This window comes from Acomys russatus, chromosome 2 (assembly GCF_903995435.1).
Source record: "Acomys russatus chromosome 2, mAcoRus1.1, whole genome shotgun sequence".
Taxonomy (NCBI): domain Eukaryota; kingdom Metazoa; phylum Chordata; class Mammalia; order Rodentia; family Muridae; genus Acomys; species Acomys russatus.
Genome location: NC_067138.1, coordinates 67,028,265 through 67,051,311, shown reverse-complemented (window position 1 = coordinate 67,051,311; position 23,047 = coordinate 67,028,265). Strand labels below are relative to the sequence as shown.

The following is a 23,047-nucleotide window of genomic DNA, read 5'->3' as shown; positions in this document are numbered from 1 at the left end:
GGCTGGGGTTCAGCTTGATTTCTGGGGGCTCAGCTGGACTTGGCTGTAGTCCACTGGTTGGGTTTGATTTCCTGTATGTGCCTTAGTAAGGCTGGAAGGGGCAGCTACTAAGGCCTCTTTTCATAGCAGAGGCATTGTAAGATTCCTTATACTCACAACGCTCAACACAGAACACTTCTGTGACCAGATATGTGGTATTTCTCTCTCCTCTACTCTCTCCTCTCCTCTAACACACACACACACACACACACACACACACACACACACACGATGCTGATAATAGACTAACCCTCTGAAATTAAACCAGTAGCACCAGCACCCCTGACATATGAGCTGCCTACACTGCGCAGGATGAAGGCCTGTTTTTCCATGGACTCCTGGGAAGCAAAGCCTGAGGTCCCCTGACTGTTACCACCTTAGGATGTGGAGTGACTGCCCAGGAACCCCTGGAGTTTCTCTTACTCTCCTTGCCATGGCTTTGCTTTGGGTTTTCTCCTTGTGTGGGGCCCAAAGAAAGAGAAGCTCCTGAACTCAGCCTGCAGCTCTGCTGGTGGCCCAGGGCCTAGGCACTGTAGTGAGAGGTATTGCAGGCAGACCCCAGACCCCAGCCTGTGAATCACCCCAATAAAGGGGTGTCCCAGCAAAAGAGAAAAAAAAGAAAGAAAGAAAAAGAGGATGAATCTAAGACCAGCCGAGGCCACATAGTGCACTCCTGTCTGAAAATAAGGAAGGAAGGGAGGTATAGGAGCGAGGGAAGAACGGAGGAAAGAGAGGGTTGAGTTGAGAGTTCAGATAACAGGGGCAGACTATGGAACCTTTAAAAGGCCACTGTAGGGCTGGAGAGATGGCTCAGAGGTTAAGAGCGCCATCTGCTCTTCCAAAAGTCTTGAGTTCAATTCCCAGCAACCACATGGTGGCTCAGAATCATCTAGAATGAGATCTGGTACCCTCTTCTGGCCAGCAGGTGTACATGCAGGCAGAACATTGTCTAAATAATAAATAAATCTTTCAAAATGCCACTATAATATCTATAAAAGCAGAGGCCCCTCTTTTCCTCTCTTCTCCTCCATCCAAGCATGGATTTAAAAAAAAAAAAAAAAACCGTACGATGTAGTGTACAAGCAATGTGATTCCCTTTTTAATAACCTTAATTTGTTATGGTACAGCTTTCAAGTTAGATTTACCTATTTTTAACCGCAACTTTGGGTTCCTGTCTAAATGGCATGGCTCCATGCAGTGCCTCCCCCATCATCCTTATCCTCCACACAACAGTACAATCGGCTAATCTTTAATGGTTTTTAACTCGTTCTAAAAAAAAAAAAAATCAAACCTCAGATAAGCCACAGAGATAGTTCCTCAAACTTCTCTCTTCCTCTCTACATCTGTATATCTTGTACCAGATGCACCAAATGATAGAGTTAGTGTGTTTTATGAAATATAATGTGGTGAGGGGGTACCATGGTGCCCCCATGCCAAAGTGTGCCCCTGAGAAATTACTCCATGCAACAGAACTGGTATAAGGAGGTTTGTTGTGGGAAGGGAGAGAAGTGAAGTAAAAGCAGACAAGTGGACGTGTAGACAGACAGACAGATGGCAGAAGAGCCAGGGGGTCAGGGAGGTGTAGGGACACCGAGGACAGAAAGAGGGAGCGAGAACACTGGGAACAGAGAGAGAGCTGGGATGTGGATGACGGTCCTTTTATCGGGCCACACAAACCTGTTACACCTGGGACCACAGGCGTATCATGGTGTAAGCAATTGCTAGGTCCCTGAGGGTGGACCAGCAGAATGGCCTGTTTGCTAACTTCATGCACCTAGAATGGCGTTTCTGACTGTTTCCCAGTGTCTAACTCAGCGTGACCACCCACGCTCGCTGCTGTGAAGTCACTGTCATTTCCTAGTTCCAGAACAACACTGCTTGTCTGTTGTTCCCTAGTGTGGTCATGTGACTTTAGTTTTCTCCACTTTGTAACAGCATCTGGCCCTTTTAAATGAAAGACTGGATTAGTCCATTGCTTTGGGTGGTTTTTCAGAACTGAAGTTTTGCTTTCTCTGTTAGAATGAGCTTCAAGATGGACTTGCCTGGCTGTGCTCATCAGGCCACTTTACATGGTTTTGCGCAGGGATGCATGGGTGGTGACACATCCTTCAGCTGTTCCAGCAGGCAGGCCCAAGATGACAATCACTGTGACGCTGACTTCTAGATGGCAATCAATCATTGTGATGCTGACTTGCCCGCTTGTTTAAGACTTTTTAAAAAGGGTTAAAAAAAAATTTATTTTTACATATTTACTTATGTGCATGCCGTGGTGCCCTGGTGGAGGTCAGAGGACAACTCGCAGGAGTTGGTTCTCTCCTTCTACCAGGCGGACCGAAGGGATCCAACTCAGGCCGCTCTGCTTGGTGTCAAGCACCTTGCCTTGACTGTCTGAGCCATCTCACTGGCCCAGATTATTTAGTGGCATCTAAAATACTCTTTATGATATTTCTAATTACAGAGGCTCTGAGATATGTGTGTGTGTGTGTGTGTGTGTGTGTGTGTGTGTGTGTGTGTGTGAGAAAAGTTTGCAGACAGCAGACCTTTCACTTGTTTCTTCCCAACCTTTTTTCTCTGCTAGGGCGGCGATGATGTCATGGCCTGTGTCCATGATGACAATGGCAGAGTCCGCATACAGCACTTCTATAATGTGGGCCAGTGGGCAAAGGAGGTCCAGAGGAACCCTGCCCGAGATGAAGAAGGAGTGTTTGAGAACAACCGTGTCACCTGCAGGTTTAAGCGCCCCGTGAATGTTCCCAGGGATGAAACGATCGTGGATCTGCACTTGAGTTGGTACTACCTGTTTGCCTGGGGTCCGGCCATTCAGGGTAAGCCTCCGTTTCAGCCTCTGCATTGAACACCAGTCACCACTGGGGTCGTTGTTAAGTGGAGTCACACTGTGTGACGGAGAGCCACAAGCACTCTGCATATTCTACATGGAAAAGGAAACATGGGACGAGTGTACACTTCATAAAGCAAACATATGCCAGCTGTTGCGTGCAGATAGTTCTATTTGTTCCTCACCCCGTCCTAAAGATGCCCAGATGCCGTTACCCTCTTGTTACAGAGAATAAGAAACATACTCATGGTAGGATACTAATTAGTGGCAGAAATGAAACTTAATTTTGGGCTTTTTCAGACTCCAAAGGCAGTCAATCTTAACCATCATTTTTTTTTAAAAAAAAAAATAAAGATTTACTTATTTATGATTTGTACGGTATTCTGCCCTCATGTGTGTCTGCAGGCCAGAAGAGGGCACCAGATCTCATTATAGATGCCTGTGAGCCACCATGTGGTTGCTGGGAATTGAACTCAGGACCTTTGGAAGAACAGACATCTCTCCAGCCCCCAACCATCATCTTTTTAATAAGAAAATACTGATGAGGAAAGAAAGGGCTTCTAGAGATTTCTCTAGAGCTTGACAGCAAGCTTTAATTCTCACCCTATGACTATTCCCATGGTCACAAATAAAAGTACCCTATATTTTAGCTCATTATCGCTCAAATACTAAGGTGCATAACAATCCCGTAGCTATATTGGTAAATAAAGTCTTCTGCATGTTAGAGTAGGGGGCTGGGATTCTGTATTTCTTTCTTTCTTTCTTTTCTTCTTCTTCTCCCCACCCCCTGTCTTGTTTTTGTTTTTCTTTTGTCTTTTTTGTTTGTTTGTTTCTTGAGACAGGGTTTTTCTGTGTAGTTGTCCTGGACTCGCTTTGTGGACCAGGCTGGCCTCAAACTCACAGAGATCCACCTGCCTCTGCCTCCTGAGTGCTGGGACTACATCATCATATCCTGCTGAGATTCTATATTTCTAACGAGTTCTCTGATGATGCTGGACTGTGGATGATGCCACTTCCTGCTGCAAAACTCTCTAGTAGTTTCCTGTTGAAGGCCCGAGGGCATCATAAGAGACCTTTTAGAAGTTGCTTAAATCAAGTCATCTTGTCAGCCTCCCACGTGGTCAGTTGGCATAGTGGCCTGACCAAGAGTGGAGAGAGGTAAGTTTGGTTTGCAGTCCTGTATGGAGAACTTATTCTCTCACTCTTAACTATTAGGAATTTCACCTTTCTTCCTTTTTTTTTTTTTTTTTTTTTTTTTTTTTTTTTCCTTTTTCTTTGAGCTGGGTGTCTACTATGCTGCTCAGGCTAGAGTAAGCCTCCCACGTCAGCCTCTTGAGGGGCTAGGGTTATCAGCGTATACCACCACACTCAGCTTGACATCTGTCTTTACTTACTGTTACGTTATCTGATCTACCACACACCCCCACCCCAATTTTGATTTCTTTCCATTGATTTAGAGAGTATATCATCTCTCCTCAGCCTTCTCTTCCCCTTCCCAACCGTTGCCCACTGGGAAAAGCGCTGGATGCCTCCAGATTGGTGGTATCTCTCCATGTGCTGGTTTCCCAGAGTAACCACACTGGGTCTGCAATGGTACCTTCAAGCCCTTTTAGTGTCCTGGGAAATAAATAATATGTTAGCTTGGAGAGATGAATTCATTTCGAATGGTAAGATTAGCATCTGATAATGCGAGTTTTTAGTACTGTCTCTGGCCCTTGGTAGCTATTAGGTAGCTTACCTAAAATCTGAGATTCATTTTCTTATACCTAAAGTAAGGTAATAATAATACATATTTCGTAAAGTTATTGACTGGCAGGTGAAAATAAGCACATGGAATTGCTGTAGCAAATTGAAAAATGCTGTGCAGTAGTCCCATTTCATCTGTGGGAGATTTTGCTGAGACTTGCAGTATTTACCTGAAACTCCACATTTGCCCCTATACATAATGAATACATTAGATTCGGTATAAGATTAACTGTGATACTGCTAATGCAACCATAACAGTCCACTGCAGTAAGACAAAGTGCAATCTTTTGCTCTTTTTTTGTTTGTCTGTTTTTTGCTTTTTCAAGACAAGGTTTCTCTGTATAACCTTAGCTGTCCTGGACTCATTTTGTAGACCAGGCTGGCCTTGAACTCAAAAAGATCCGCCTGCCTCTGCCTCCCAAGTGCTGGGATTAAAGGCGTGCGCCACCACGCCCAGCTTCTTTTGCTCTTTAAAAAAAAAATCTCTTAGCCAGGTTTGATGGTGCATATCTGTAGTCTCAGTACTCAGGGAGACAGGGGCAGGCAAGGTCTGTGAGTTTGAGGCCAGCCTAAACTACAAAGCGAGTCCAGGACAGCCAGTGCTTCACAGAGAAACCCTGCCTCGAAATTAAATAAATAAATAAATGAAATAAAATAAAAAAATCTTACTCTCCCAAAGTAACTTTTTTTGAACTGCAGTTGGCTATGGTCGTTGAGTAATGGAGACTCTTATATGTTCCTCATAGAGTCTGAGGTTTGGGAGATCCATCATCTATCTGGCTTTACCTGATAAGCTCTCTCCAGGTTTCTCGTCTCACTGTTTCCAAGCAAAACAGACCCGTTCCCACCCCACATGCTGGCCCGTGCTCTTCTTGCTATCCGAGAGTTGTAACAACTGTCAGTTCTATTCTTGTTTCTTAGCATATAGTTTGGGCTAAGACTTGAAGACTCCATTTCTCTCGAGAAACTCTCTCATGAACTAGAGGTGCATGGCATTGCCCAAGAGGCCAGTCAAGGACCAGTGAGTGAGGTGTCCTTAGGTACAAGTGAGAGTGGGCCCTGACCTCCTTGTCAGCTGAGAGAATTTGTGTCGCGGGAGGGAGCAGGCGAGGATGCTCACTAACCACATCTGGTAGAGCTCCCTGAGAGAAAAGGCTGCTAAAATCTCTGCTCGGTGCAACCAGGCCTGGTGGTACAGACCTGTAATTTCAGCTACTCTGGAAGCTGAGGCAGAAGAATCACCAGGTCAAGGCTTGTTTGGGCTACAAGGTGAGTTTAAGGCTAGCCTTGCAAGCTATCTCAAAGAAAAATAAAACAGAAAGAAAATTGGGAAGCTGGGGCTACAGCTCAATGGCAGATGCTTGCCTAGCATGTTTATGGACCTGAGTTCACTCTGTGGTACTGTTAAAAAAAAAAAAAAATTCCAAAAACCCTAAAACCTCCAATTCTAGGGATGCCCTTCCATAGAACTCTCATGTCTCAGTTTCCATAACTCAGGCTTAATTTTATTTTTCAGGAAGTCAAGTCAGACATGACTAATCAACTTCACCTCATTAAAAGTTTTATTCATTCATTCATTCATTCATTCATTCATACATACATTCATTCAAGACAGGGTTTCTCTGTGTAGCCTTGGCTGTCCTGGACTCACTTTGTGGACCAAGCTGGCCTCAAACTCACAGAGATCTGCCTGCCTCTGTCTCCTGGAGTGCTGGGATAAAGGCGTGCGCCACCACAACCAGCAAGCCTTTTCTTTCCTTCTTTCTTTCTTCCTTCCTTCCTTTCTTTCTTTAAAGGAAAAGCCTTGTCTTAAAAAAAAATCATAAGAAGAAAAACTTTTGGTTCAAGCAGTTCTCTTGTCTTAGTCTTGCTGGAAGCTGCAACCATAGATGTGCGTCATAGCTCATAGTTTGAAAAAAAAAATGGCTTATTACCATTTCTTCTTATCATTTTATTTCTTTAGTGCTGAGGATTAAGCCAGAGGTCCTTGAACACTAGGCAAACTGTTTGTTGCTGATCTGTGCCATTGGCCCTTAGGCATTTCACACACAGAACTTCTTTCTTCTGGTGACCAGGTGGAGAAAAGTTCCATCCAAGGACCAGTTACTGTAGTATTCCCTTTCCAGACTGTTCTTCCCCACACTTCTTGAATATCACTGGCATCTGGCATGCCAGTCTCTTTGGCTAGGGAAGTCTCTCCTCTCCCCTCCACTCTCCTCTCCCCCCTCCCCTCTCCCCTCCCCGCCTCCTCCTTCTCCTCCTTTTGTTTTTTTTGAGACAGGGTTGCTCTGTGTAGCCTTGGCTGTCCTGGACTCCCTTTGTAGACCAGGCTGGCCTCGAACTCACAGCGATCCGCCTGCCTCTGCCTCCCTGAGTGCTGGGATTAAAGGCGCGCGCCACCACTGCCCAGCCCTCCTCTTCTTCATTTCCCTTCTTTGTTCTTCTCCCTACCCCTGTGGTGTATTCCTGTGAGAGTACAGATGTGTGATTGGAGGTCAGAGTAAGCTATCAGATATGTCTTCCTTTATTTTCTCTGCCTGTTTCCTTTCTTTCTCTCTCATGGCCCCCCCCCTTTTTTTTTTGAGGCTGGGTTTCTCCACGTGGCCCTGGCTATCTCAGAACTCACAACTCACAAGTATTCACCTAGCTCCCAAGTCCTAGGATTAAAGTGCCTAACTCACCTTATTTCTTGAACTGGAAACTGGCCTTTTTGTCTACACTGGCCTGCTGGCCAATGGACTCTCAGGCTCTTACTTGTCTTTGATTCCCCCCCCCCCCATTTGCTCAAGTTATAGACACATATCTTTGCTCCCCAATGCACAGGTTGTGCATACACACAAACATGCCTGGCTTTTTACACGGGTGTTGGGGAGTCAACTTAGGGCCTCATGTACCCGTGCTTGCAGAATAAACACTCCTACCTACTGACCCATCTCCCTAGCCAAAGGCTGGCTCAGTCAGTGAAAGAAGGCTTCCACTTGTATGGGAGGCTGGCCTTGTCTAGAGCTGTTCATGCACAGCTGTGAGATTTGGGGCTGTGGTGGAAGCTGGGTGATAGGGCATCTGTTTAGCATGAGGAAGCCATGGTTCACCACTTCCCTCAGACTTGAGGAGGCCGAATTAGTAACATTTGCTGTTTGTATTGAAAACATAGGGCTTTCCCCCAGAACAGCTGGAGAGGTTACCTAGGTTAAAATCACACACTACTCTTGGAGAGGACACAAGTTCAGTTCCCAGTACCCATATCAGGTGACTCACAATCACTTGTAACCTCATCTCCAGGAGATCTAATGTCCTATTTTGGCCTCTCCGTATGCACACACACATACACATTGAAAATAAAATAAATCTTTTTTTTAAAACTTAAATGTTTAAAAAGTAAAGATATTGGGGCAGGAGAGATGGCTCATAGGTTAAGAGCACTGTCTACTCTTCCAGAGGTTCTGATATTCAATTCCCAGCAACCACATGGTGGCTCACAGCCATCTAGAATGAGATCTGGTGCCTTCTTCTGGCCTGCAAGTGTACACTGTATACATAATAAATAAATAAATCTTTTTTTAAAAAAAAAGTACAGATACACTTTTCTATTAGATATTGATAAATCTGAATTTATTAGAGACAAGTAGAAATCCATTCAGTTCATGCAAGTATAAATACTAAAACTGGCTGCCACAGAACAGAGAGCAGGAAGTTGTTCTGATCTAGGGGAGGGGTGCCGGGGAACTGCAAATCAGTAAGAACCCTCTTTGGGTGTAATGATAAATCATTTCTGTGTTCTCCGTCCTATGTGCAATTGCAGAGAATTCTGGTGATGGCTCTAATACCTGAGTCCAGATCTTAGAAGCATTGCGTGTGTGTTTTAGCAATGAAGACTTATCTTTACGTTCAGTGTTTCTGTCTTGTAACCCTGTGCTGCTTCTGACCGGCTCTCCCCTCTACTTCTGTGTTAAAGGCGCCATCACTCGCCATGACATAGACTCTCCACCGGCTTCAGAGCGCGTTGTCAGTATTTACAAGTACGAAGACATTTTCATGCCCTCGGCTGCCTACCAGACCTTCTCCTCTCCGTTCTGTTTGCTTCTCATTGTTGCCCTCACTTTCTACCTGCTGATGGGAACCCCTTAACCACAGCTGCAAGGCCGCAGACCAGATGGAGTAGTAAAAAAACCTTCAGTATATATTTTTCAATAATCGCCTGTATAATTTTAGCTTTGATTATTTAAGATTTCAACATTTTTGGAAAAAAAAAAAAAAAAAAAAAAAAAAAAAAAAAAAAAAAGAAAGCTTCTCCCCTACTCAAACAGGATTGTCAAGGCAACCCTACTTTGAGGCAGTAGTACTTAAAATGGTTGCAAACACTTCCAAATATGTCTTCTATTTGATCTTTACAGTGTCTGTGCATTGACATGGTAAAACTGTGAGGGTCATCATAGCAATTGGGATTTAAAGCCCACACAAAGGCTGCCTTTTGTCATCCTATGTGTCCCACTGCCTTGGCTAACAGTATCAGGTGACAGAGCGAGGTAGACAAAGAGCTAGTCATGGCATGTGTACCGCTGAGCAGTACTGCCCGAGAGGGTTACTTTGCTTGTTGCTGTGGAGAACTTTACAGGATGTCACAACCTCTTGAGAACCTTTCCGTGGAACATAATGCTTTTAGATAGTCACTGTTGATGGGGAGTATGGGAGCAAGTGTAGTGAAAAGCACGTGGTTTGTATTTATCTAAAATATCTTCTCAATTAGTATGTAGCTATGAGAGAACAGTTTTATATTGCTGTTAGGAAAGATTAAAAATAGAACTGTGACTGTTGCTGAGGACGTAAAATGATTTTAATGATAAAAACAGGAGAAATCTTAGTAGTTAGAATTTGTTCTCTTCTGCTACAGTAGTCTATCAACTAAGGTGTTCATGGGTTGCTATAGCCAATGGTGTTTTTCCAGTCAGCATATATTAAGTATAATTAAATATTCATATAACAGACAAGTCACCCTAAGGAAAATATGTTCATACATCAGTGTTTTTAAACACTGTAAACATCCAGAGCAAACAGGGGGCAGAGACCCTGAGGTAAAAAAATCACCAAGAATATACATTTAAAATGTACAATTTTTTCTCTCTTTCTTTCTTTCTTTCTTTCTTTCTTTCTTTCTTTCTTTCTTTCTCTTTTTTTCCTCCAAAAGAGCCAGATAATCTTTTAGTCCAAATATGTAGAGCAATTTTAATTGAGAACATGGCTGCTCTGGCAAGAGATCATATCCAAAGATCTTCTAGGTCTGTGTGATCTGGCTAGAATGCAGACAAGCCTTTAATTCCAGGAGACAGAGGCAAACAGATCTCTGAGTTCAAGGCCAGTCTGATATAGGGCAATTTTCAGGTTAAAAAAAAAAAAAAAGCTAGGTCCAGGTATGGTGGCACATGCCTATAATCCCAGCACTCAAGAGACAGAGGCATGCAGATCTCTGAGTTCTAGTCAGTGCTGTTCAGGCAGTTTGGTTGAGAGGTGGTGCAGTACAGTTGAGTTCACAGCAGTTGAGTTCGTGGAATTCAAAGGCAGTTTTACCAGGAGAATTCTGCAGAGACAGGTTGAGGAGAGAACAAACTGACACAGGTGAAGACCAAACGAGCCAGAGAATGAGAAGGAGCCAGAAGATTAAAACAGATTGCTAGAGTTAGTTTGAGGCCAAGCAGAGCAATTCAGTCAGAGGCTGAGAGAGAAGCCAGATTGAGTCAGTCAGCTTGGAGAGGAGTTTGAGCCAGAACAGCTGAGTTGAAACAGCCCTCAAGAGTTAGGAAAGAACTAGAAAGGGTGAGCTGATTTAGCAGTACCTCTCAGTGGATGAAAGCATTCTAGGCCCAGATTAGATTGTTCTGAAGCCAGAAGCTTCCAGGACTAGGCCTAGGTTAGCAGACAGAGGCAGTAAGCCTCCAAGATGACAGTTACCTCAGGGGAATAAGAGTTACTTTAACGTAAATATCTATGGCAGCAGGCTGCCTAGAGGAGAGCAGCTGTGGGCACTTACACTGCTGGGTCATTCCCAGCGTGGCATTCCAGAATTTTCTCATTTCTTCCCGTGACTTCCAAGCTGGCTCCGACTGGATAGCTGAGCAACAGCAGACCTCGGTTTCTAAGGCCATCTCCTCCAAGAGTCACGTCAGAGGTGAAACGTCTGCCTGTGGGAGAGTGTTCGGATTCTCCTGGGCTGGAAACTAAAGTAAGTTCACTGCTTTGTGGCAGCGCCCGCATCGAGCTCCAAAAGCAAGGGGTTCAAGTCGGAGGCTCCCCCTCACTACAGTGGCCTCTTCACTAAGCCCTCTGATCTTGTTCAAGCTTAGCCCTCAAGGCGTGGCTCATCTATCTGCTAATCAGCATTAGGAGCTGGTCTAGGGGTGAGGGTTGGGAGTACATAGAGACACCCGTGTTGTAAATAAGAAGCCCGATATTTTTATATCCCTTATGTGTCTAGTAGCCGATCTATAAAGAGCAGAGCAGATAGACTTCTGTTAATAGTAGGAGCGAGTGGTGTTTCCCTTCCATTTCTGCTTCAAACCAAGTAATTGTTTTTCTGAACCTTTGAGCTTTAGTGACCCGTTTTGTGTATTTTTGCTTGGAATTTGCAGTTATCCTTGCCCTAGCAGTAACATGCAAATGACTCTACCAAGCTCCACTGGGCTCTGCTTCGGGGGCCACTGCTTGCCTGAGGGGTCTTGGGCTCTTCCAACCTGTTCCCGCCCATCTGTCCTGTCTTCCCTGCTGTGGACGATGAGCTCATCTGTAAGGCTCTCACTTAGCGATCTCTTCCTCCAGCCCTCTGGACCACATGGTTTTAGGGGCATACTCAGTGCTCCTGCAGCCCAGTGGCCTTCTTCACCACGGCAGGCAGGCACTACTGAAAGTGCTGTCTTTGTTTTTGCTGCTAATAGGAGCCATTTCTCGGTACTTAGCCTGTGGCAAGTGCCACTCTTTAGTAGGTACCCAGCAAACTGATGGACGAAGTAACCAGACTGGCTCCATGTTGTGAGTTTCTTGGAGCCAGAGGAATTTCTTATATACTTTACCTGACCAGCCAGTGTTTTTATATCCCCTCCTTGTGATCAAACCATGTCTTCCAAAAACATAAATGACGGAATCCTTGGTGACAGTGTGGTTTTTGCCTCCCAGTGGACATCAGTTGGCATTTTCAAGAATAATTATTGAATTTACAGAGTAGGCATGCATCACTACAGTTGACCATCTCAGAGAACTGTCCACTGACAGACATGCAGAAGGTAAAGCTGTGTAGACTTCATTGTTCCTTCTCACCTAATATAAGAGAACAATGTTATCCCTCTAGCTGTCTTGTCTGTCTGTCTGTCTGTCTGTCTGTCTGTCTGTCTGTCTCCCTCCCTCCCTCCCTCCCTCCCTCCCTCCCTCCCTCCCTCCCTCCCTCCCTCCCTCCCTCTCTCTCTCTCTCTCTCTCTCTCTCTCTCTCTCTCTCCAGGGCCTAACAGCCTCTTCCCTCTGCCTCCTGCCTCCTGGCTGTTGCTAGTTCAAGCACGCACCACCGGATCTGACAATACATTTTCTAATACAGCGTTTGTCCCGAGGGAGATGCCTATCGGTGCTTTTTGGTAAAATGCCCGAGTGAAACATAGGTGGCAGATAAATCTATTTGCAGCTGTTTAAAGTGCTCCACTTGCAGAAACTCTTCCCATCTTAACAACCAGAGAAAATGTCTGCTATTAATCCAGCTTTACAGATGGAAAAGTTGAGGTTGTTAATTTGGCTGACTTTAGAGCCGGAGGCATCAGGGGGCCAAAGGAGCCCGCTGGGATTTCCTACACCTCATGCTGAGTCCTCAAACTTCCATTCAGGAGAGCCTGCTGTCCATACTCAAATCAGCTGGGTACCCACCTGCCCCCTAGACTTTACAGCAAATATGAGGACTTCTTCCAACTGTGTTTCAGGAAAGGAACACCTTTGATTTTGAATCACTTTCTTTTCTGCCTAAAATCACTTTAGTGCTTATTTTTGTTCTCTCTCTCTCTCTCTCACACACACACACACACACACACACACACACACACACACACACACTTTCTTGCTCTCTCTCCTGCTCCTTCCTTCTTTCCCTCCCTCCCTCCCTCCTTCCTTCCTTCCTAGCACTGGGGATCATATCCGAGTCCTTGTACACATTAGGGAGTGTTCCGCTGAGCTACACCCCCCAGCTCATTTTAGTGCCATTAATGTTTTTTCAAAGTAAGGTATAGATTGGACACAATTGGAAGAATGCACTTGCCTTAGTTAATTTTTAAACATGACTTTCTTAAAACCTTGGTCTGTCTTAGAGCATGGAACTCCACAGGCTTTTATTGTCCCACTGTAGTCAAACGTGCATTCAGAGAAAACCCAGAAGGCGCATTCAGTTACCTTGGGCTGCGTTTTGCGCTTAAAGAAATCAGAAAGTTTGACAAGTGCGAGGTGAATTTCCACCTCAGTGTCTTCATGCTGTTTAAGTTTGCGGTCTGTATTTGGGATGTTGTGTAAAGCGATGTTAGCACTAAGGTTGAACACCATCTTGGTTCTAGCCCAGGATTTCTTAAACTGTCCTTGCAAAGGGCCAGGTTGTCAATATTTATAACTTTGTACTTGTGTCGTAGCGGCTATGCTCTGCCACAGACAGTTAAGAAGTGAACAGGCGAAGCTGCGCATTAGTAACACCACCGGAATGTGAACTTCACATACTTAGAAGATGCCAAAATGTTATATTACGTTTTAAAAAGCTAATGGAAAAGGAAAATCTTATTCTTGGTTTACAGGCTGAACAAAAACAGGAAGTGGGCTGGGCTGGGCTGGGCTGGGCTGGGTTGTGGACTCTGGTTTTCCACAGTGGCTTAGTCAATGGGCATACTGTTTATCTGGTCAGTTGTAAATCCTATCACCAAAAACGTATTGGTAGCTAGTTGTAAAAATATCAAAGTTAGGGCACTGGAGAGATGGCTCAGTGGTTAAGAGCACTGTCTGCTTTTCCAAAGGACCCAGGTTCACTTCCCGGCACACACATGGCAGCTCAAACTGTGTGTAACTCCAGGGATTCTGACACCTTCATACTAATGCACATAGGATAAAATTAAATAAATAGAAAAAAATCAAAGTTAGTGAACAATTTGCTTAAAAATAATTTATAGTTAGTTTTCTGCTATAAAAAGATTAGTGTAGTGGTATCCTTACAGATTTATGTTCTAATATGTTTCCTGGAGTTGGTACAAAAGAGACAACAGGAAAGAACCAACGGTAAGGGACCAGTCTGGGTAAGTTACAGCATCATTTTTGCCTGAGGTCTGGCAATCATGAGCATGTCTCACTGTTGAGCTGCTCTTTTGTGGACATTTCTATATTTTAGATTAATTTATTTCTGTGTAGAAAAAAATTTAAAAAGTATCATAAGGGCACGGGAGTGTTTTATACATGTGATCTGTCTATCTCGAATAATGAAATAATGCGTGTGAGCCAGCATACTAGGTCACACGCTGAGGCGACTGTCTCTGACTATTGCACATCCTTACTCTCTGAATAGAAATGCATACTTAGTGAACAACTTGATTATTTTCAGTGTGTTTATATGTACATACATTTTGTAGATACGTGACAGATGCGGGTGTATTTATACATTAACACACACACACACACACACACACACACACACACACACACACACCATGAACATTAAAGGTTATTGTCAGGGTTGGCTCTTTTTCTGATCTCTTGCATACTTTAAAACCAGAGATAAACCATTATGTGTATTACAAGCATACTTACCCTTGAGTTTTGTAGTAATTTAGTTTATAGGAAGGATTCCAGGATCTCTAATTAAGCTCTGCATCCTCTATTCAACATTGTACAAATTGTTAAGAATGAGCATATATGCATTTGTTGCTTAACTTAACTTTTCTATACCATTAAGAAGCCAAGACTCATATTAGCTGAGTAACTGGCATGTTACATGGCAGCTTAAACATGTTTTAAGTTGCATTAGTTTTCTTATTCTATTATTCAGTGAGCAATTTGTGTAGTTTCAAGTTGGGTTTCCTTGTGTTTTTATTTAACAGATGACTCGCCTATAATTTCCTCTTCATGAAAATAGTACTTAGGGAAATAAGAACTTTTTTTTTTTGGTTTTTTCGAGACAGGGTTTCTCTGTGTAGCCTTGGCCATCCTGGACTCACTTTGTAGACCAGGCTGCCCTCGAACTCACAGTGATCCGCCTGCCTCTGTCTCTCGAGTGCTGGGATTAAAGGCGTGCGCCACCACGCCCGGCTGGGAAATAAGAACTTAAATATGCCTGGCGATGGAAGAATGTACGTAAATCTCCGAGCCTTGGGAGTGTGTTCCATTTAAGAATACACCAATGACTGGGTAATATTTTCAGTTTTCTCTCAAATATTTGCTATTAGGTATGTAACCAGTCAGTCTGATTCTTCTGGACTCTAATCATTCTCTAAGTTTGCTGGATGCTCAGTGGGTGTGGCACCCACCCAGTTCACGACTCTCTTCCATTTCATCACCTAGAATGCTCTGACCACTCGCTGGGGAAGCGTGAACGCAGCTTCTCCACATGCCTTATCCCCACTGATGCACTGACAAGCTTGAGCAGTCTGGCTCCAGAAGTACTAATAGTTTTTTTTTTTTTTTTTTGAGACTATCTACAAAATACTATTTTGTTAAAACTATGCCTTTAAATAGACACTGATGGGTTATATTTGTTTTATAAAAAGTTGTGTACCTGATGTTCACTTGTGATTGATTTTGAGATTATATATAAATGTATATTTATAAGCCTGTCCTATGTGGATTTTTACTCTAAGACGTGTGGCGCATTACTAATAAAGATATGGGTTTCTATTTAAGTAATTGTAGCGGCACTCCTGCTACCTAAATGATTGTTCCATTCATTGGCCCCCATACACACTTTTATCTCTAGGGGATTAAGTTATACTCAGAATATATTAACCGGGATTAAACTTTGAAAACATAAACTCTGAGCCTAATTTGAAAATTTCTTGTTGATGTAATAAAAACTAGTTTATAATTCCTTATGGCTTTGCTCTGCTGTGCCTTTTGAGCTTCTACTTCTTTTCTTTGTGTGTTATTTAAGTACAAATGTTTCCTTCATTCTCCCCAAATCCTTATAGATCTTTAGAAAGATGGCAACTGTCTTGTCTGACAAAGAAGAAAGCTGTGTTGCTGTAGTCACCTAAAGGTACCCGAAGAGAAGCAATGTGCAAAAATCAGTTTATGGAACTTTCAGTTTGATGCCTTATTGAGCAGCAAGTGGCAGCCTCTGATCCCATTCCAAGGCTACCGCTCATTTTATCTGGCTTTAAGAATTTCAATTGCAGTCCTTATTTGTCACCAAACTGTAGTATCAGTGAAGAAGTCCAGGGCTGGTGAGATGGCTCAGTGGGTAAGAGCACTTGCTGCCAAGCCTAGTGACCTGAGCTTGATCCTCAGAGGCCTCATGGCAGAAGGGAAAAACTAACTCCCACAGCTGTCCTCTGCCATCCGTGCACTGGCAGGTGTGCGCACACACTAAGTAATTAAATGTGGTTTTAAGAGAAAAATAGGTAGAGTTTAGTCACAGAGTCTCGCGAGTCATGAGGAAGGAGAAAAATTGCAGTAGCTGAGCTGCTGATTCTCCTGGGACTGATTTGAGAAGCTCTTGCATAGCTGAAACCCAGAGCAGGGGGTCCGTTGGTGGGCTTTTAAAGCTACCACCCTTCTTCCCAATCTCTTCCAACCCACAATACTAGGTAGGTGAGAAAGAAGTTTAGAGGGCAAAGAGGACATAGACCTTTTTAGACTACTTCCTGCTGATCAGGGGTGTCGGGTTTCTAGGGGCAAGTCCAATCTTCCTTGTCAGAATATCCAGAAACCCAGCAAACCAGCAATAGCAAACACAAGGGCAGGGGGATCCAGCAGCAGGGGGAACCAGCAGCAGGGGAGCAGCAGCCACCTTCTTCAGAGCACCGCCCCCCCCCACAGCCCCTCTCAGGACTCTGGCAAGCATCCCCAGAATTCCAAACGTAAACTATCTGCAGCTGACAAAATAAATAAATAAATAAATAAATAAATAAATAAATAAATAAACAAACCACACCCCTCTTCGAGCACAAGACAGTCATGGTTAATGGCTGTGGACAATCTGAAGCAGCCCCATATCACACACCTGGGATTAAAACAAAAACATATTCCTATAACATACCTGGAGTTTTAAAGACAGCAGAATTCTCACTATAAGCGTCCTTCCCTAGCTCGAGGGAAAGCAGGCGAGGACACAGAGTTAAGATGCAAGCTGTGGACTGAATGTGTTCCCTTAGTATTTCCGGGCTGAAGCTGTGGTCTCCACTGTGCTAGCCATCGGGGATTCAGCATACGGGGGCTGACCGGCTAGGTGGTGATGGCGGGGAAGCCTTTGTGATGGCATTAGTGTCTTTATATGAAGAGACCAGAGAACCCTCGCCAGAATTTGATCATTCTGGTTCCTTGATCTCAGATCTCCTAGTGTCTACAGCTACTTGAGCCATATGGCCTAAAGACAAGGTAGGCAGAGCAGACAGAGGTGACTTCAAGAAAGGGGAGGAGAATAGAAGGGGAAAGATCAGCAGGCTCCGTGCTGGCCCCGCCTGCATTTGACAAAGTGCTCTGCAATAGAGTTCCACAAAAGTTGGTTACTTTTTTTTTTTTTTAAAGATTTATGGTCGGGTGTGGTGGTGCACTCCTTTAATCCCAGCACTTGGGAGGCAGAGGTAGGCGGATCACTGTGAGTTCGAGGCCAGCCTAGTCTACAAAGCAAGTCCAGGACAGGCAAGGCTACACAGATTAACCCTGTCTCGAAAAAGAAAAATATTTATTTATTTATTTATTATGTATACAGCTTTCCGTCTGCATGTACACCTGTGTGCATTAGAAGAGGGCATTAGATCTCATTCTAGGTGGTTGTGAGCCACCATGTAGTTGCTGGGAATTGAACTCAGGACCTTTGGAAGAACTTCTGAACCATCTCTCCAGCCACAAAAAGCTGGTTACTAAGACAACACAAATGCATTATCTCGCTGTTCTGGTGACCATGGATCTCAGCTGAATCAAGATGTTGGCAGGGCATGTTTCTTCTGGAGGCACCACAGAGGAAGATTCAGTTTTTGATTTCTCCTAGTTGTTGATAGCTGTCAGCATTCCTTAACCTGCCATTCCAGTGACTGAGCCCTGTCTCTATGGTAGGGTAGACTGCCTCCTTTTGTGTAGTTTAATCTTCCTTTGGCAGACATATTCATGATTATATTTAGCCCCTCTCTATCATAACCTAGAAACAAGCTTTTTATTTCAGGAACCTTAGCTTAGTTACCATTTTGCTGTAGTGGGCCACATACTTTCCCTTTTGGAGGTATTTGGGTCAGGAGCCTAAGACTGAAAATAAAGGGCGAGGTGGAGAGTAGAGAGATGAGGTGGGGTGAGCTAGCTCCTGATCAAATAAGACCTTGCAAGTTGTAGTGAAGTGCTCAGATGCCCTTATGTAGGGCATAAACAGACTTGGGAAGAGGTCAGTTTGCATCTTAAAAAAAAAAAAAAAAGCATACTGGGGGCTGGAGAGACGGCTCAGAGGTTGAGAGCACCGACTGCTGTTCCAAAGGACCCAGGTTCAATTCCCAGCACCCGCATGGCTGCTCACAGCTGTCTATAACTCCAAGATATGATACCCTCATATAGACATACGTGCAAAACACCAATGCACATAAAATAAAAATAAATACATTTTAAAAAAGGGCATACTGACTGCAGGGTGATGGAATGAGGGTAGGTAGGGAGATCCGTTAGAGGCTGAAGCGACATCATCATAGTGCCAGGTGTACAACTGTGCAACTCGTAGGATTCAAAGCACCAGGACTTACTTCATCTGTAAATGAACAGTTCCGGTTAGCTAGATAACTCCTTTAATCTCAGCACCGAGGAGGCCGAAGCTTCAGGATCCTGAGTTCGAGACTAGCTGAGCTAATGTAGCAAGACATGCTGTAGACAGGCAAACAAATAAACCCACGAACAAACAAACAAACAAGATAGTTTAGCAATAAAAAGGGATTAGTCTGGTCACTTGAAATGCACCCACCATCTTCTGTTTTCAGTCTTATTCAGAGTCACAGTGGGAAGCTGGGCATTTTATGCTACTGGGTGGCCGCAGCCTTTGTATGTTATAGGGCACACAGCCAAGGAAGGGAATGGCCGCGGATTCCAAAACCTGATCCCTAACTCTCCAACATCAACCACGTTAGAGACGTCAGTTGTTTCTCTGAAACCAGGGAGCCCCCACATAAGGACATTTTTCAAATTTAGTTCTTAGGCTCTGTCAACCCCAGACACAGCACTCATCTCAAAAGGTATAAGATATAATTTATTCTGGAGCAAAATGTGAGTGACTGTGGCCTAGGAATCTACATTCAGATTGCCCCAAAAGGCATCCTTCAACATGGAAGTAGTTACAAGAGATTTTATTAGTTAAAGAACAAAGAAAGTCTGGGGCTGGAGAGATGGCTCAGCAGTTAAGAGCACTGTCTGCTCTTCCAGAGGTCCTGAGTTCAATTCCCAGCAACCACATGGTGGTTTCACAACCATCTATGATGTGATCTGATTCCCTCTTCTGGCCTGCAGGTGTACATGCAGACAGAGCCTTGTATACATAATAAATAAATACATCTTAAAAAAAAAAAAAAAGAAGAAGAACAAAGAAAGTCAGTGGGCGGTAGTGGCCCACGCCTTTCATCCCAACACTTGGGAGGCAGAGGCAGACAGAACCCTGTGAGTGAGAGGCCAGCCTGGTCTACAGTGTAGCTGGTCTTTGCTACTTTGTGGGATTTTCCTTTTCCCACCCTTTATCCCCCCCAGTTTCACTCCCTATCACTAGATAGAAGGATAGAGGGGAGAGAGAGAGAGAGATCTCTGGATCGAATTTCTTTCTTCTTGTTTCTTCTTTGCTTGTAGCTGGTCTTTGCTACTTTGTGGGTTCTTCTTTTTCCCACCCTGTATCCTCCTGGTTTCCTCTCCTATCACTAGATAGAAAGAAAGAAGGATAGAGGATAGAGGAGAGAGGGAGAGGGAGAGAGGGAGAGAGGGAGGGGGCCTTCCTGAATTTACCTTTTGTTTCTCTGAACATGACTACTAATAAACCATAACTAATACCCCTAAACAACCCACAACCACCCTCCCCACCTCTTGGGGGCCTTAGCATTTATACCCCCTCTGAGAAATTCCCAGCATTTCCAATTATCACACAATCACAGAAACTACCTGCAGCTGGCAAAACCATACCTCTGCTAGAACATGAGGCAAATCATAGTTAGCTGCTGCAGACAGTCCAAAGTGACCCCGCATCCCCCAACCTGGGATTAAAACAAAAGCATATTCTTATAATATTTCTGTTATTTTAAAAGAAACGAAAATTCCAAAATGCCTCTACACAACAGAGCAAGTTCCAGGACAGCCAGAGCTGCACAGAGAGACCCTGTTAGGGAGGGGGAAAAAAGTCATAAATTAAGGCATTAACCAAATACATTGGTAGGGTACAAGTAGGTAAGTTATATCAAAGAGGGGACAATTCTTCTATATACTTAGATATTCTCTGAAGACATTTCCAGCTTGTGGATGGAGAAAAGCTAATAGGTTGGCAAAAATATATTTTAAAGGCTTTTACCTGGTAGTCAAAAAGATGTTTGGTTGAACTCAGGGGTAAACAATGAATAGGGTTTGTTTGTTTTTGAGACAGGGTTTCTCTGTGTAGCCTTGACTGTCCTGGACTTGCTTTATAGACCAAGCTGGCCTTGAACTCACAGTGATCCACCAGCCTCTGCTTCCAGAGTGCTGAATAGGTATGAAGGAGACTAAAAATAACCCAAGATAATTTCGCTCTGAATCTGCCCTTCTATCTCTCCACAATTACAAAGTTCTAGTCACTTTTTCAGCCTTGCAGCGTCTTCAACACAGGTGCGGGCCTTTCTCACTGTGTCTCCCAGCTTTGCAACTTTAGAGTCCCGCATCTCAGTCTTTTAACTTTGCTAGCACCCAGATGAATGCTCAAGACTTTCAGTCTCATGCAGGAAGCACACACAGGCCATTGGGAAAGGATACCGCTTATTCATTCTCCTGTTTGGTCCATATTGAGCTCTTACTCTGGATTACGAATGTCCTTTGCTGTGTCAGATCGTAGACACACAGAATTGAAGCAATCCCAGTCTCTGCTCTCTAGGAGGTCTCTGGGAAGACAGATACATCAACCAGCATCTTTGGTGGCAGCAATGCTGAGTCCGAGGGGAGGTGAAGAAAAACCCAGCGTACAGGCGGCCGTACAAATCCTTCTCAGTTTACTCTGCTTCTGTTTCTTTGCTGCTGGAGTTCTCTCCTTCACTAGAAAGTCTGACTGATGTCTGTCAGTTCTGTTTGGCCATTAGAACCATTTTTTGAAAGGTTTGCTTTCCACTGAGACTTGGGAACAGAGTGCAGTCCCGTGACAGGGCTTCTTGCATTTGCTGGGCCCCAACACAATTCAGGCAACAGTCACAGGCCTTGCATCCATTGGTAAAGAGCTGGTTATGCGGCTTACTTTTTATGGGCACTAAGTTTTGTTGTACTTGGAGAGATTTTTCAGGTTTGAGGGGTCACTTGGATGCCCTTTGAACCCATTTTGTTAGAAGATCAGAAGCTAGGCATGAAGATGCTTCAAGGAGGAGGCTTCATCAATTGGGTACAAGTGACTGGTTCAGGGCTTGAGTGACAAAAGGCACAGATTCTCTAAGCTGTGCATAAAGACCTCTTTCTCCACTCTGAGTGAGACCCAGATCTCCTTTGGCTCCACAGGTACTAGAACTTTGGGGATGGAGTGACAGAGGCACTGGTCATCTTCTAATGATGGGCACGAGACTCTTAGTTTTGATGATCAGAATGGCAACGGTGGTTGATGTGGACTCATGATTATGAACAGATGCCTTCCTATATAAAGAGCAGCTCAAGTCAATGAATATACACATTGACAGCAAATGTGACTATAATTAGCAATGGTTTTATCAGAGGGTCTGAACAAAGCAGTAATAAGAAAGCACAACTGAAGCAAACATTTGCTGAATCAGACCCTAAAGACCCTGGAAACCAGTGGCCCAAAGTCTCTCAGAAAGATGGAAAGGAGAAAGAAATTCCTCTTTCTTTTTCTTCACTTACTGAATCTTTTTATCTCCAGGATCTGGTTAGCAGCGTTTCTTTCTTCATGTGAAAACTACCATATTTACATTAAAACAGAATGAGAAGTCATGCTGAAGTTAGTATGAAAGCTTGTTGAAAACAAGAAAGCTAACTCTTATGGTGAAATCCTCCCATATTGAGTATTGAGTAAAGGAGTAAAGACCATCTTTCTGTTTTTCTCTCCTATCCTATCTCCTTTATGTCTCTTTCTCAGATTTAAAAAAAAAAAAAGGTCTTTGGAGTATTTGATGTGAGGAAGGCTTGTATCCCAACACTTTTACCTCAGGGCAGAGGAACCCTGCACTGCTTAGGGCTTGCTCTTTTTTTCACAACCACCCTGTAGTAAGAACTCTGATTTCCATTATTCCTGCTAGAGAGAACATGGCGGTGGGGAGCATTACTGACTTGACTACAGGTACTAAAAGAGAACAGTGACAGTTTCACACTCTGCTAGAGGTCCTCTGAGGCGTGTAGATTGCTCCTTTGGCTCTGCCGAGGCGCCCAGCCCACGGGGCTCCTACTTGGTATGCCGCACAAACGGCTAATAGCCGCGGCACAGTGTGGTTCTCTAAGGAGCTTTACACAGAAGCGAAAGGATCTCCTGTTCAGATCAGTTGGCACAGAACAGAAGTGCTACAGAATAAGGGTCCATAGATGTATGAAGCCAGATACTTAATTTCTCTGAGCCCCTGTTTTCCTGTTTGTCAAACAAGACTGCTAACACCTCTCCCTACGGGTGTTCTAAGGATAAAATGAGTTGATAGGAGCCATGCACCGGGACCAGAGACTGTCACACAGTAATAGATACTTAAAACCCTGTCACATACACGAGAGCACTTTAAGAAGTGTTCAAGAGGGTGTATTACTCTTCCAGAGGACCGGAGTTCTATTCCCAGCAGCCAAGTCAGGCTGCTCAGAACCGCCTGTAACTCTAGCTGTGGGGATCCAACACTTCTGGCTTCTTTGGCTACCCACACACGATACATAGATACATACACAGGATTGAAAATAAGTATTTATTAAGAAATCAGTAAAACTAAGTACATCAGTGTTTTTAGAAATATTTCCCAAGTGTTTTACATCTCTGAAAAAGCCTTTTTTGGGATTTTACCTCCGAAAAAGTTGACACCAATCAAAGAAGAAAGGGAGTTTGTTTTGTGCCCCACC

The 23,047-nt window shown here is 44.0% G+C and overlaps 1 protein-coding gene across 1 annotated transcript in view; it reads left to right on the top strand.

The window, feature by feature from the left end:
- Frrs1l (ferric chelate reductase 1 like) overlaps positions 1–8,791 on the top strand; it is a 28,424-nt gene extending 19,633 nt beyond the window's left edge. Inside the window, exons 4-5 of the mRNA XM_051162246.1 lie at positions 2,618–2,864; positions 8,577–8,791. Of these exons, the coding sequence (XP_051018203.1) occupies positions 2,618–2,864; positions 8,577–8,749 (420 nt within the window). The 3' untranslated portion in view covers positions 8,750–8,791. The remainder of the gene's footprint in view (positions 1–2,617; positions 2,865–8,576) is intronic.
- Positions 8,792–23,047: the final 14,256 nt, after the last annotated feature.